Here is a 14,685-nt window from a genome sequence, read left to right as displayed (position 1 = left end):
ACTTCAACACCATGGGCAAAACAATGAAGTGTAAACATTATTACTTTAACACCATGGGCAAGACAATAAAGTGTAAATATTGCATATATATGCCACATTGTATATATACATATGCAATATATACACACATACACATTGTATATATACATATATACATGCCATATTATTGGCAACTAGTTTTAATATCTTCAAATTAATTTGATGCAAGGACATCATTATCACTAGTCATCCATGGTTAGCAAAGAAATGATCATTACAGCCAACTATATCCTGAAAAAAAGAAATTGACATGCTTTATCAGCATGGTGGAGTTTAGTGGGTGGGTGGTTATTTCTGGTACAGGTTTCAATACACCCTTCAGATGGCTAGCTTCCAAGTGTTCAAATAATAATCCTTGCTGCTGCTGCTTTAAATGGCTTGGTCTGGACTCTGGAGAAAGACATTTGTGAACCCGTTTCAAACATGCACATTCAAATATCTAGCCAGACTTTTTTTAGAAAAACAAATCGACACACAAATGTGTAAGAATTTTGTTTACAAAACAAATAAGTTATTTTTTGACAATCAGTTGTGTGTACACTTCTCCTGTGAACACTTCACCATCGCTTTAACAGGAAGATTTTGTAGTGTTCCTCTGTTTGTCAGGTTTACATAGAGACTGCAGTGATTCAGATGGTCAGTTTTGCCAAAGTCTCCCAACTCAAAACAAACGCAGGAGGCTGTTTTTGGGCTCAGCGCAGTGTGGAATGCCGTGGTGTCGAGCGGCCCTGAACCTTCTCTGCCCCAGCTCGCTCATGTGTGGTCCCTCCTCTCTCCCCCCTGAGGGTGGTCCTAGCACCTTTTCCCAGGCCAGCATCTCTTTTCTCATGCTAAATCCCCCCGTTCCTCCCCCTCCTCCCATTGTTAGTCTTTCAGTGCTCACGTGGGTTGTCACCCATCTCCTCTACAAACTAATTGGTCATCTCCCAGCAAAGACCAGCAGGCAAATGTGTCGTACATGTCCTTAGTACCTAAAAGTAGAATTGGATTAGTTTCTTGTAGAAGCACGTACCGGATACTTTTCTCCTCCTTTTAGTGCTCCAGCAACTATTAAGACAATTTCTCAAGTAAAGGAAATACTAAATGATAGTATCGATGATGGCAGTGCTCTTGAGGCCGAAACAAACAGTGCTTCCCATTGCAACTCTCCATAAAATTCATGGAATATACACAAAATCATAAAATGTATAATAATCACAATAATTGAAGCATTTTAACACAGAATTGAAAACTACTACTTCAGTGGTTCCACATCTTAGTGGGCCAAAGTGGGCCAACATGAAAAGCACACAACTAGAAGCGCTCTTCCCCTGTGTCCCTCTCCCCGCTCCTCCAGTCTGTGGTGCTGGCCTGGCCTGGCCTTTGATCCTAACCTTTGGTATGCAGATACACACTGGTTTCTTAAGGGCATTGTTTTGTCCAGGAATGTTGGAATCAGTGGAATCAGTGAAAATCTTCTGACATCTGTAGAAACCCCTTTTTTTCCAGTCCTTAGCACAAACTAATCAATAAATACAAACTACTCAAATGTCAGGATCCAAGAGGTACAACTTTATTCTAAGTGTAAACAACAGTACATAAAATCAAAAACTGCATAGGAAATGTTTAAAGTCCACCAAGACCAGAGACCGAGACTGCAGGCCACATAGTATTTTAGTCTCTCATCAGATTTTTTTTTGAAAACACTGACATTACACCAAACAGTTGAGAAAGCAGGGGTGAGGGGAGAGGAGTGGAGTCAAGAGAGGAGAGAGAGGAGAGAGAGGGGCTCTTGGAGTACCTCTACCATAAACCATCCGTCCTTCTCCACACATCTACCCTTTGACCCCGGAGCCTGAAACAGCAGTCAAAACCACAATCACACACAACAGAAAATGGCAGTGGGATTCTTAGTCCAATTGTGATGGCAGGACCAAAGGAGAAAACATTTTAGGGAGTGACATGCTCACTGCATTGCTTGAGGAGGTGGTTCATATAGATGATTCATTTTAAGGATTTTTAAGGCATTTCTGACTTATTTGAAGGCAAACCAAGACTTGAGAACTTTTCTTTCTTTGGTCGGGTTGATTGGCTGCTGATAACAGAAATTGTGCCAATTAGTTTCCTGAGAAATTGAGGGATTCCTTTGAGAGAATGGGGAAAGCAGGGGAAAGAATATCCCACCATCATTTCTCTGTGGCTTTGAGAAGCTGACATAAAGGTGAACTTCTACAAAATGGTCAAATCTTATGTGTCGCTTAATCTTTTCTTTAAACAGTTCAATGGAAATAAAACATGAGGGGATCCTTTGAAATTTCACAAACAGCAAATTTCTTTTTTTTTTTTTTTAAACAGATGGATCAAGACAAATGTACTTCCACACACATACACACACACACAGATCAGATACTAAAAGTACTAACAGCGGATTCACTATAAAATGGCGGGAAACAAACATTGGATTTGGATTTTTAATCTCTAGAAAGCTACCTGAGTTGTTCTTACATGTGTATACATCAGAAGACAATACAATCATTAAAATGGGTCTTGGACCATGCACTTCTGAGAAGATGTGTGCGTGAGTGTGTGTGTTAGTCAGAAACGGGCTAAAATAGTTTGTAATGGGGAAAGAAACCCATAAAGGAAAAACATCAGAGACCCAATTAGTATATCTATGTTGTAATATGCAGGGGGCTGATACTCATCAGCATTGATGGAGATAAATGTTCAAATGAACCTGATGCCATCATAGGCTGAGGCCTCCTCAAATTGTGATCTCAAGAAGATGTTCCATCATCAAGAGGCCCATGGGCAGCTGAGGGAGCACGTGTTCAGTGACTGCACAGAACCGTGGGTCGTTGCGTCTTACACTGCACTGATGTTAACATTTTGGTTTTTCAAAGCTCTTGCACTGACTGGTGAACTAGGTTACAGACACATCTCCGCACACTGCGTTCCTGATGATTGTTCGGTAAAACATGACATGAAGGTACACCGTACATCAGAACAGAGCTCGGGGAAAGAGGTACTTCAAGGGCCAACGTTTCCATTTCCATGCAAACCATGGAAATCCATTTTAGCAAACTATTTGGCAGTTTTAAGTATAATCCAGTTGGGAACAAAGCATGATTTTTGAAGCTGTAGACTACTGCATGTGTGAAGGCATCATGGACAAAAGACCTTTTCACTAGTGTCTTGCACAATGAGGTACCCTTCTTGGGCTCTGTAAAGCTATTCATGAGAGAGAAATACAATCGTATAGGTCAAAGCCATCCACCACAATCTACCATACAAACTTTTTGGTACATCATAAAAGTGTCATCAAATATTAATTTCTTAATTCTTATTTTTAAATCCACTTTTCTACAAGGACTTTTAAAGCATGCAAAAATATAAATATAGGTTTTTTTTTTTTTTTTTTTTTTTTGCTCTTAAAGAGTATAGATCTTAGGATCTTTTGGGAGGCGTCTCTGCAGCTCTGTGTTCAACTTTGAGCACAGGTAACACTGGGTGAAAAGCTCGACCTCTCACACGCACGCTACCAGCCACAGGCCAACTGCAGCCGCTTTCTTATCCCACACACTTCACATTCACACTTTTCATCCTTAAGCTCCTTTTGGTTTTTAGTACTTTTCTCAGTGGTCTACTAGATTTCTCCAGCTATGGCTCTACAAAAGCAAGTCTGTTGTCTGTGACGCGGAGCTAAAGGAGAAGGGATTTCTTTACGCGGGCATGAATGGCGTCGAGAAGCTATCCTCAGTTCACCAAGGAACCTTGCAAACATCTGCTGGAGTTAAGCCTGAGGAAACATTAAAATGCAGTAACTAGGGTGTGGTGAACTCCAGTGTCACACACTTGAAGGGACATACAGAATCATCGGAAAAGGCCGTCTTACAGACAAAACCTCACTTCCACTGAGGTAAAACAACACAGACTGCAGGAAGACTGAGGTCAGAGGATAACAGGTCTTCAGTAACACTGAGGCAAACAGATGATCTGTGAGGTCAGACATCAACAGCAGCTGAGTATCATCGCACTAGCACAACTCATTTGACCAGAGGTTTGGCACGGGCTATAAAGTATGGTCACTATTTTGGCAAGATGTTTAATTCAGTGCTGATCATCACGCTTGTGTTGTAGAAAGGCACACCATGACACTTCTAGCAGAAACACAATTTGAATAAGTGTTGTGATAAAAATGAGGGAGGAAGCACTGTAGTCTGCATGGATTAAGTTAATGTGAATTGTAGTGATATAAAGATACGTTGGGGTTTGTTTTGTTTTAAACCTATGTGTACCCCCTAAGTGTCTTAACCTTGTCATACTCTGCACTACTGTATATGCAACTAAATACTGAAGATGATCATAGAAGTAATTCCACTCAACAATGACTTTCCAAGCAGTAACATATTAGTTGAGCAAACTGAGACAAGGAATGGACAAGGTCCTTTAACTTCATAGAAATGGAAAGCTATTTCTCTTAAATGCTAGTAGGCTGGTAATTTACAATGGGAGATTCCAATGCTGTTCAATTCTGACAAAGCCAGTTCCGATGGCTGATGGACACAAAACAAAGAAAGTCTTCAAGTCTTCACCTTGTCTATGATGACTATCACAATGCAGACTGCCAACTTCAGACCCTCAGATGTTTGTTCCTTTCACGTTACACTGAGGGGTGACATTTCTGCTTTCTGAGAAAGTGTGACACTTGCACCGTGCTTCAGGCTACGCTCCAAGCACTTAGTGAACAAGTAGCTCAGTGGATCCAAGTGATTTCCCTTGTGCCCTCACTGAGAATCTGTGGTCCAAACCATGTCACATGTATCCCACAACATGAATGGGAATTAAACGTATCTTCTCCTCAGACAATGTATGTGCTTTTGTTGGAAATACTGATACCATTACGTTTTAGGTGGCAATGAACAACTTGATTTTAGTCAAGACGACATAAGGAGTGAACAAGATGGCTTTGTCTTGCAAGTGGTTCCACTCCAGGCGCCCTAAACTATTACCTCAGGGGCGGAGGCAGTCTGAGGTGCATTCTGCTGACTGCATTCTACTGATGCCTCAACATGACCTGCTGACCCCACACAAGAGAGATCACGGAGGAACTAGCCCATGAAACAAGACAAATGGAACTGTTTCTCTAAGAGCTGAAGCCTCACCACCACCAAGTAGATCCCGCCTGGACTTGGCTATAGCTTTTCAATTGTAGTCTGAAAACTCAATTTTGCCCAGACAATGGCGAACTAAAACTCAACTAAGAAATCCGACAAAGTTTGGATTAAATCCTATATTTCTTTTCCTCCCAGCACCAATGTGCCCATTCCAACAAACATCACCTTATCGTCTTTCACCTCAAGTTGTGCAGTCATAATAATACATTTAAGATACTAATTCTGTAGGACAAAAAAATCAAATAGAGGATCGGTAAATTCATTAGAAATCAGCATCAGTTACAATCTATCTAAATATTATGCCCTCTGACGAAGATTTCTCCCCAAAAAAATAATTTGGAAAACAAATGCAATTTTCACTAAAGCAATTCTCTCTTTTTTTAGAAAACATTAAATAGGGAGTTTGGGCATTTTTTGGTTCCTTGCAGCATTCTTGCAGTAAATCTTGATTAACATTATACTTTTTATATGCCATTTAAGTTGACAGATTTGAGATTAATGGTCTCGACTATATACAGCCAGTCAAGTAAGTGTGACTGAGCCCCTTTACTTTGCATCATAAAATCCTTTTGAAATAGAAAACACTTGGGAAAGGCAGCTGGACCCGTAGAGGTATTGTGTAGTCTTGAGGTAAAATGTTTTGCAGAGGTATGAGGCAGATGACTGACAGAACTACAAACAAAACATGAAAAACACAGTAGATCTCTAAATATGGTTGCATGCTTTGGCTAAAACATGCCACCTTGGTAAATTTGAACATTGTTTTCAGAAACATTCAGGGTATTTCAATTGCTTTATGTGCACAGTTAACAACTGGGAAAATTTGTGCGAGCTGTGCAAATGCAAATCAAACATTGCTTCATTTTTGTAGTTTTCTCTCGCTAAAAAAAAAGCACTGAGGTAGATGTTTCTTTATAAAACTTCATGGACTAAGTCTCTGCACACAAAAAACAATGTGAGTACATTCATACATAAGCTAGATGAGGTAGGTATGATGCAGAGAGTAAAATATTTCAAGAATGAAAGAAATTCCCTGAGAAAAAAATCAGACAGAAAAAAGATTTGAAACACACATCAAGAGCAAAAATGGCATCCCATTTGAGCAGCCAAACCTGATGGAGAGAGGAAGGACTGCTTGTTAGATCTGTTGATCTGTCAGCTACGCTGAGCAAACGGCATCAATAAGCTCTGACAAACTAAAAAGGCATTTATCAACTGAATTGTGGTAGAACATGAGATTCCACTCTACTATTGACATTTGTTTTCCATTCTTGTGAAGTTTGCTCCTGATGGGTGTGTACCAAAAATCTTCTTTTCTATGCTTCTTCACTACACTTCCTTTGCAATGAGCAAAGACAGCATTGCTTAGAACATGAGGATTCGGTTGTTACCAAAGTCCACGGCGACAATCATTCCGTCAGGGGTAACAGCTATACCCGATGGGCGATCCATCTGCCCAAAGCCATTGCCCTGAGTGCCGAACTTGCATAAGAAATTGCCGTTGGCCTCGAACACCTGAATGCGATGGTTGCGGGAGTCAGCCACGATGATGCGGTCCTCCTGGTCCACAGCGACACCCTGCGGACGAAGGAACTGCCCATTGCCCGTTCCCTCCGAGCCCAGGAAGCGTGCAGACTGGCAGTCAGGCCGAATGACTAGCAGTCGGTGATTGTTGAAGTCGGTGACCACCAGGTGACCTTCCTGGTTGAAGGCCACACCGCGGGGCGAGTCAAAATGCTTCCAAAGGGCCCCCTCAAAGCCGTACTTGTTAAGGAACGTGCCATCAGGGCCGAAGAGCTGGACACGGTGGTTGCGTGTGTCGGACACCAGGATTTTGCCCTCTGGGTTCACGGCCACATCCCAGGGGTAGTTGAACTGCCCGTTCTTTGTGCCCTTCTCACCGAACTTGAGTAAAAACTGGCCCTCGAAAGTGAAGATCTGGATGCGGTGATTGTCCTTGTCTGCAACGATGATTCTGCGCTGGCTGTCGCAGGCCACGCCCGCCGGCCTGTCGAACTGGCCCGGCCGTGAGCCCAGGGTGCCGAACTTGTGGTGGAACGTGCCGCACGGCTTGAAGATCTGCACGCGGTTGTTGCTCCGGTCTGCCACCACCACGAACCCTTCCTTGTCCACGCAGATGCCCCAGGGACGGCACAGCTGCCCGTCCCCGTCGCCCTCGCCCCCAAAGGAGACCATGGGCAGCCCGACACCCCCGTAGCTGCGGCCCGACTTGACCAGCACCTTAAAGGGGCTGCCCTCGATGTGCTGGTTGCAGATAAGCACTGAGAGCAGGTGCTCGCCCTCGCTCTTGGGCAGGTAGCTGACAGTGTAGGTGCCGTCTTGATGGTCGGAGACGTCTGCGCTGGACAGGGCCCCGTCTGGCCCCATGAGCACGGCTGAGACGCCGTCTCCTCCGGACAGCCGGGGCTCGCCGTCGTGGTCATAGCCCACCACGGTGAAGGAGGCCACCTTGCCCTGCAGGCCTCGCTTCAGGCCCTCGCCATGGGCTTTGGAGGCCGAGGCGTACGCGCCGCTGCTGATCAGGCCCAGGGACTTGATGGCGATGAAGAGCGCCTGGTCAGGTGGGGTGAAGACGATGCGGTCGTCTTCCTGCGGCTGCAGCAGGCAGCGGAGGGCCTTCAGCTCATCGATCTGTGCCAGCATGTGCTCCCGCGCCAGCAGCACGTCCAGGCTCCCTCCCTCCTCCAGCACTTGCTGCACGGTGGCGATGGTGGTGTCCAGCTTGGTCAGATTCTGATGGAGCTTCTCCACCTGGAGGTACAGGGACTTGGCCTTCACCTGCCGGATCTTCTCAACCTGTACAAAATACAGACAGCACCCCAAACGTCACCTTTCCTTTTCTGAGAAAATGACTTTCTTTCTGAAATCAAAGAAACAGGTGCCCTCAGAAATAGTAGTCTTAGAAACTCTCCTGGGCTCTATTAGCAAGAACTAAAATGTCTTTGCCTTCCCATTTTTGCTACACAGACAGGACACTAAAAGAAAAGGTTGAGAGAGGGCTGGTCAGTAGACTTTGAAGAACTCTGATGAAAGTGGGCTAGTTAGACAAACATAATTTACTGCAACTTTAAATGCTGGTGAACTACTCTGAAGTTACAAGTTTAGTTTGCATAAAAAGAACTACAGAGGTCACTGTGGATTTGAAGGCCGTGTGGTTTTCAAAGGCTTTTTGTGGGTTCCTAACCCATAGAGGCTACCATTGTGCATATCTGCTTGCCACATAATGTAGAGCCTTCAGCATAAATGTCAGTATAGAGGTTGGTGTTAACGGATAGGTCCTATATTCATTTTACACTGAGAAATAGGATACATGCTCTAAAAATCACACAACACTCTTCCCTCAAAGTTGCCTTTTGTGCTGGGAGCAAACTTTTTTAATGGCTGAAAAGCCTACCAGTTGAGGTTTGATATGGTTGTAAATCTGTGACTCTACAGAAAACTATGCAGTTGCCCTCGGAGATCCTGGCCAAAAGGAAAGGCTTGCTTGTGTGTTTGTGTGTGTAACGTGCTACATATGGGGGGAAAGGACCATTGTCCACTCACCTTCCACAGGAGCTCACACTCCCGCTCCTCCAGGGCCTTCTTGTGGCGCAGGGTGATGGTCTTCACCTCCGTCTGCACCACCTTGGCCTTCAGCTCCACCTGCTCGGCGATCGCCTTGGCCTTCTCAATGCTCAACTGCAACAACAAACCCACTCATATTATGCAGGGGAAAAAAAGAGATACGCACCTCTACTCAAATATTGTGTTTACACATGGCCACTGCTATATTAACAGGAGATACTGTCTATAATTAAACATTAACCGTAATAAAATATTTGTAGTCAGACATTAAAATGAATGTTCTGTATGATGTTCTACAATTAATTAGTAATCCATGTCTGAAAAGGACTTTTCAGACTCTCTCTGCACCCATCATCATATCACTGTGCCTGCTGTCCATCTGACTGTCTTACAGGCTATAGTAGCCCTTCTACACATTTTTATAACATTATTTCCTGTTATTCTATTGTTCTTAAAGTATATTATTTTTCTTGTTTGTAAATCAATTATATTATGTTTACATTATTTATAGTCATATTTAATATGTATCGACAATCAAGTTATTGCACTGTTCAAATCCCTGCACTGTTCACTTTTGCACTACCACCATTGCACCTTATCACAGTTTATCTATCTATCTATCTATCTATCCATCTATCCATCTATCCATCTATCCATCTATCCATCTATCCATCCATCCATCCATCTATCCATCCATCCATCCATCCATCCATCCATCCATCCATCCATCGGACTTGTACTAACCATAACTATAGCTTTACCATTATGGTCAAAAAGCTCAAGGTTTCGTTTTTTTCAATAGTACACTGACCATTTTAGAACACACAGGATCTGCAAAGGATGGCCTAGAAGCTATACAATTTACAACGAAAAACACTGATTGGAAAAGCTGTCTTGCTGTCATTCAGTATCTAAATATAGACGCCACCTAAATGGCATTTTCCTTGTTCATTATCAGAGGAGCTGATGGCTTTCCTGATCTGTGGGGGTGTGTGAATGAACCCACACAAGCATGAGGAGCTCTATTGTGACGCCACAGTGAGCGGTAAAAGAGCCCAAGCTGTGGGGTCGAGACCCCTGACCCCAGTAAAACAGCCTGTGGATCCCACAGAGCCGAGGAAGGATCAACGTGCCCAACAGATGCTCTTTAAAAACTCTCATTCTTACGTTAAACTTCTGGAATTCTCCTTTAGGGGTTTTAAGGACACAACTCGGAAAAGTACAGGTTACTCAATTACACTACACTGTGATCATACCACTACTGCGGTGACAACAAAGGCAAAGGCTGTTTTTATGGCTTTGTGTGATATTAAGTGCTTGGTTTTATACTCTGATGTAGAAATATAGTGTTATGCCTGTCAGTTGATATGTACAATTTCTATGGCTTTACTAGTAAACCTCACAAAGAAGCTCAGGGACACCTTGTTTGCAACTTGAACCGGACTTCAATTGATAGCTTGGTCCAACCATGAACAAGCATATTAGACCAATCCTATCAATTTAACACACATCAGAACTATAATAGCTCCTACTACAAAAATCAAGTAAATAACTCAACCACCAGGAGTACTAACCTGTCAATCAACATTTCAGCACCCATCAATTGTCACTCCTCAGCCAACAGAGAGCTGAAGCTATATAAATAAAGGTGACTTGACGAACTAATTCCCTGCAAATAAGATTACTTGGGCCGAACACAGCCTGCATGTTGTCAGCTTCTCCTGTGCTAATGCCGCCTGGGTTCCCTGCAGCAGAGCTCCTGCCTGGCCAGCTGGGGATCTCCAGTCCTACATGCTCTCCCATCATCATCTCAGCATACACCGCCGCGCCAACATGATACGATTAACTCATATCACTGCAACCGGACATCCAGTGACCTTTGCCCTGACCTCACCCAAAGGCAACTTAAAGTGGAGGCCAGAAGACAAGGAAGCTTTTCACAAACCTTGGCCATGCTCTACCAACAAGGGACAAACAAACAAACACACAAACAAAAACAAACCAACAAACAGGTTTTTGGTGCTGCCCTAGCAGAAGAGGTAAAAAAGGGCATCAGTGGACTTGATGGAGGAGAAGCCCATGTATGGCCACCATGTGAGAGCTTGCTCCCCAACATGGTGCCATGAGGACTCCCACGAGAAAATGGCATCAAAACGACAACTGAAAAGGGTAATTTTGTTTGGGACGTTTGCAAGGCGGGGGAGGAGGGATTGCATAATTTATTGACATTCAGGCATCAGGGGGCAGGCTCTCCCTCTCTCCCAGGAATTCATCCTCAATAGTGGGACCCCCACACCCCCACCTTCATCTGCCTCTGCAGCCCTTTCACTCTCCAGCACAGCTGGGGCAGAGGGATTAAACAGCAGCCGCCCCCACCCATCCTCCACCCATCCCACCATTCCCCTGCAGACCCCTGCAGAGGCAGAAGCCTGATGGAAACATTTCCTCTGTGTTGTGCTAATGACTCGTGAGCCAGCTGAATGCGAGCCACAAGGCCACAAAGTAGAGGTTGGGGATGGTGTTTGTGTGTGTGTGTGTGGGGTGTGTGTGTGTGTTGGGAGTGAATGTCACAAAGTACGGCAAACCTTCCAATCTCTGCAGTGGGCTCAGTCAGGCACGGGTGTACCTGTTCTGATGTTTAGATACATGGATAGTAGATAATGTAGGAAATGGCCATGTCTTTTGTTTATGATGCAGACACAGACACAGGGGGCTTCCCCGAGTCACTAGCTACCGGCCTAAAAGCCTATAAAGTCAACTCATTTCACTGGGGCGAGGGCAGTGGACATTAAGCTGTAACGGATATGTTTTTGTCCCATTGTTTATGTTCAGTGCTGTATGAAGATGTCCCACAACAGATTCACCTCTGCCCTGACAAAGGCCATGCCATTATGACTGAACAGTAGTGAGGCATAAAGCTAAATAAGGATAAAATCAAAGCATGTTAGCTATTCATAAACAATAATTGACCAATGATGACCAGACGTACCTGCACAGCCTGGCGTCCCTGTTGGGCGTCAGCAAGCAGCTGGATGGTGAGGGAACGGCAGTCCTGCACAGCGTCCTGCAGGTAGGTGAAGCTGTGTCCGGCGTGCCGCCCAGCACTACACTCCCGGCAGATGGGCACCGAGCAGCTGTCACAGAAGAAGCGCAGCACCTAGAGACATAGACATAGACAGAGACAGAGACAGAGACAGAGACAGACAGAGAGAGAGAGAGAGCAGGAGAGGGTTAGCATAGGGGCTGGAGATAAAGCTACTGGGACTTCTCCATCATTAAGGTGCAGACAGCAGAGATGTCTGATCATCATCACATGGGCCTAATCCTCTCTTCACGAGTATTCTGGGAATGATGAGTGGAGCCAGTGTCACTGTGGCTCTCACATGGCAGAGGGGCTCAAGGCCCATAGAGACATTCTGGTCACTAAATGGTGTCAAGCTGTGTGCGAGCTCATAAATAATTACATTGGTCAGTTGCCAAGAATCTAAATGTTTACAATAATGATCCATGCGGACATGTGTTTATTCATCACTGCTTTTGTGTGCTATGCTGCAGCTCGTGTGCTGGGGCACCTATCTGGAGCCCTATAGACTGCACTATATGTCGGTAGCCATGGTAACAGGCAAGGCACAGCTAAAAGTGGTGGGAGAGTGCTTAGCAGAATCTACCCTGCAGACTATTTCCTGGTACATTCGCATCTTATGTGCCTACTGAATGCCATTCTGTCCACACCTGTTACATCATGAGCAATTGAACTGTCATGAACTGTCCATACTTCAAAATCTCACAACCCTCCTAAATGTAACCCAATTAATAGACTTTAACTTAAGGCTTAATTAGGACACCCACAGATTAGCATCATGTACAGTGCTTCAGCTAATTCAGCCATGAATTGCACTGACAGCACTGTGTCCATCCATCAGAGTTCCCTCAAAAGAAAGACGGACATTGTTTAGAGAGCCCTTTTCTATTGGAGAAACACAAACAAGGCCCAATTTCTGCTTCCTGGACTGACACATTGATGAATGATTATTCTAACAATCTAAAATACTGTCAATTCCTACTCAAAAAAAATAAAAAAATAATAATAAATATAGCTGCAAGCAGCAATGAGGGGGCCAAGCAGTCCAAATTTATCATGTAACTCAATGCGGTTGCATCAGGTATATAGCATTAAGCAGTCACAGCAAGTTCCATGCCAAACAACCCAAGATTGGCTGAGTTACATGGTAATTTCCTGTTTGACGGCTTCGCCACCAATTTCGATTGGCTATTATGGCCAAATGGTTTTAGTTCGAAAGACAAAAAGCAATGCATTTGTGAGACATGCTCTGATGATGTGAAGATGAAGATGATGTGCATCAGGTTTGAGAGTCAATCGGACAAAATTTGTGACCTATGAAAACTTTTAAGTGTTTTTGATAAAATTCAATATAGCGGAAAATCCATCATGGCGGAAATTGACATCATAGGGTGCATTGAACTCAGCTTAGTCCAAGGACACCAACAACACCTGGTTTTGAAAACTCAGAGCGACAGGTCAAAGGTTAGATCAGATGAACGCACATCCAACTTTGACCTGTTGGTGGTGCTAGAGTGTATGAGGTGCCGACTTAAAACTTGATGAAATTTATCACAGGACTGTCTCTAATCAGTGTGCCAAACTTCACAACTTTTTACCAGACGGTTCTATGGGCTGCCATAGACTTCCATGGCAGAATAATACACTTCAGCAGCTACGGGCAAAAAAAGGTTTTGCCAATTACAGCCCCTAGCGGTCAAAGGTTACCAGATTGGTTGTGTGTTCTCCCACCAGGTCAGGAGTCAATGTACTTAGTTTGCTCACCAATTGGTTTTGATAGATGCTACGGATGCTGAGATATGAGCTCACTTCCTGTTTGGCGGCTTCGCCACCAATTTCGATTGGCTGCTACGGGCAAACGCTTCCGTCAATTGTTATGGAAATCCAAGCACTGATAAGGCATGGTCTGAAGATAGTCTGTGCCAATTTTGGTGAGGATCCGATGAAATTTGTGACCTAGGGAAATTTGATAGTGGTTTTGATTAAATCCAATATGGCGGCCAAATCAATTATGTTGATGTCATGAATTGCCATCTGTCGACATAAGGATCTTCCACAGTATTACCAGACACCACTAGTACATTGTAATTCTAGGCACAACAGCAGCTACAGTCCAAAAAGCATGTTACTGATTTACAGCGCCCCCTAGAGGTCAAAGGTCACCAAATTTCTAGAGCATCCTCCTGATGGGGTGCAAGGGTTGCTGAGATATGAGCTCACTTCCTGTTTGGCGGCTTCGCCGCAAATTTTGATTGGCTGTTACAGGCGAACGGTAATACAGCCGAAGACGAAAAGTGATAACTTTTGTGAGGCTTGGTCTGAAGATGATCTGTGTAAAATTTGGTGGGAATCAGAGAAAGTATGTGACCCCTGATACATTTTAAGTGTTTTTCCAAAATGGCGGAAAATCCATCATGGCGGAAAATGACGTCATAGGGTGCGTTGAACTCGGCTTGGTCCAAGGGTTCCAACGATACCTGACTTTTGAAAATCGGACCTACGGGTCAAAAGTTACGTGAGTGAACACACTTCCAACTTTGGCCTGTTGGTGGCGCTAGAGGGTTCGAGTTGCCGACATGAAACTTGGTGACATGAATCATGGGACCGTCCCCAATTAGTGTGCCAAATTTCCCAACTTTTTACCAGACGGTTCTATGGGCTGCCATTGACTTCCATTGCATATAATAATAATAATAGGAAAACGTAGAAACACAATGAGGTCCTCGCAGCTTCGCTGCTTGGCCCCCAATAACAGGTTTCACCTAAATGTTACTAACCTACAACAAATCACCTCTGGACCAGTGATCCACACACCCCCATGCT

General features: G+C 44.1%; 1 protein-coding gene across 1 annotated transcript in view; it reads right to left on the bottom strand.

Annotated features, from left to right (window-relative positions):
* Positions 1-1,569: 1,569 nt before the first annotated feature.
* trim71 (tripartite motif containing 71, E3 ubiquitin protein ligase) overlaps positions 1,570-14,685 on the bottom strand; it is a 28,872-nt gene continuing 15,756 nt past the window's right edge. Inside the window, exons 2-4 of the mRNA XM_048260137.1 lie at positions 11,770-11,937; positions 8,760-8,894; positions 1,570-8,012 (exon numbers count right to left, since the gene is read on the bottom strand). Coding sequence (XP_048116094.1) covers positions 6,561-8,012; positions 8,760-8,894; positions 11,770-11,937 — 1,755 coding nt within the window. The 3' untranslated portion in view covers positions 1,570-6,560. The remainder of the gene's footprint in view (positions 8,013-8,759; positions 8,895-11,769; positions 11,938-14,685) is intronic.

This window comes from Alosa alosa, chromosome 13, assembly GCF_017589495.1.
Source record: "Alosa alosa isolate M-15738 ecotype Scorff River chromosome 13, AALO_Geno_1.1, whole genome shotgun sequence".
In the NCBI taxonomy this organism is placed as follows: Eukaryota; Metazoa; Chordata; class Actinopteri; order Clupeiformes; family Clupeidae; genus Alosa; species Alosa alosa.
The sequence above is the reverse complement of the archived record's forward strand: the minus strand, read 5'-3'. Positions and strand labels throughout refer to the sequence as shown.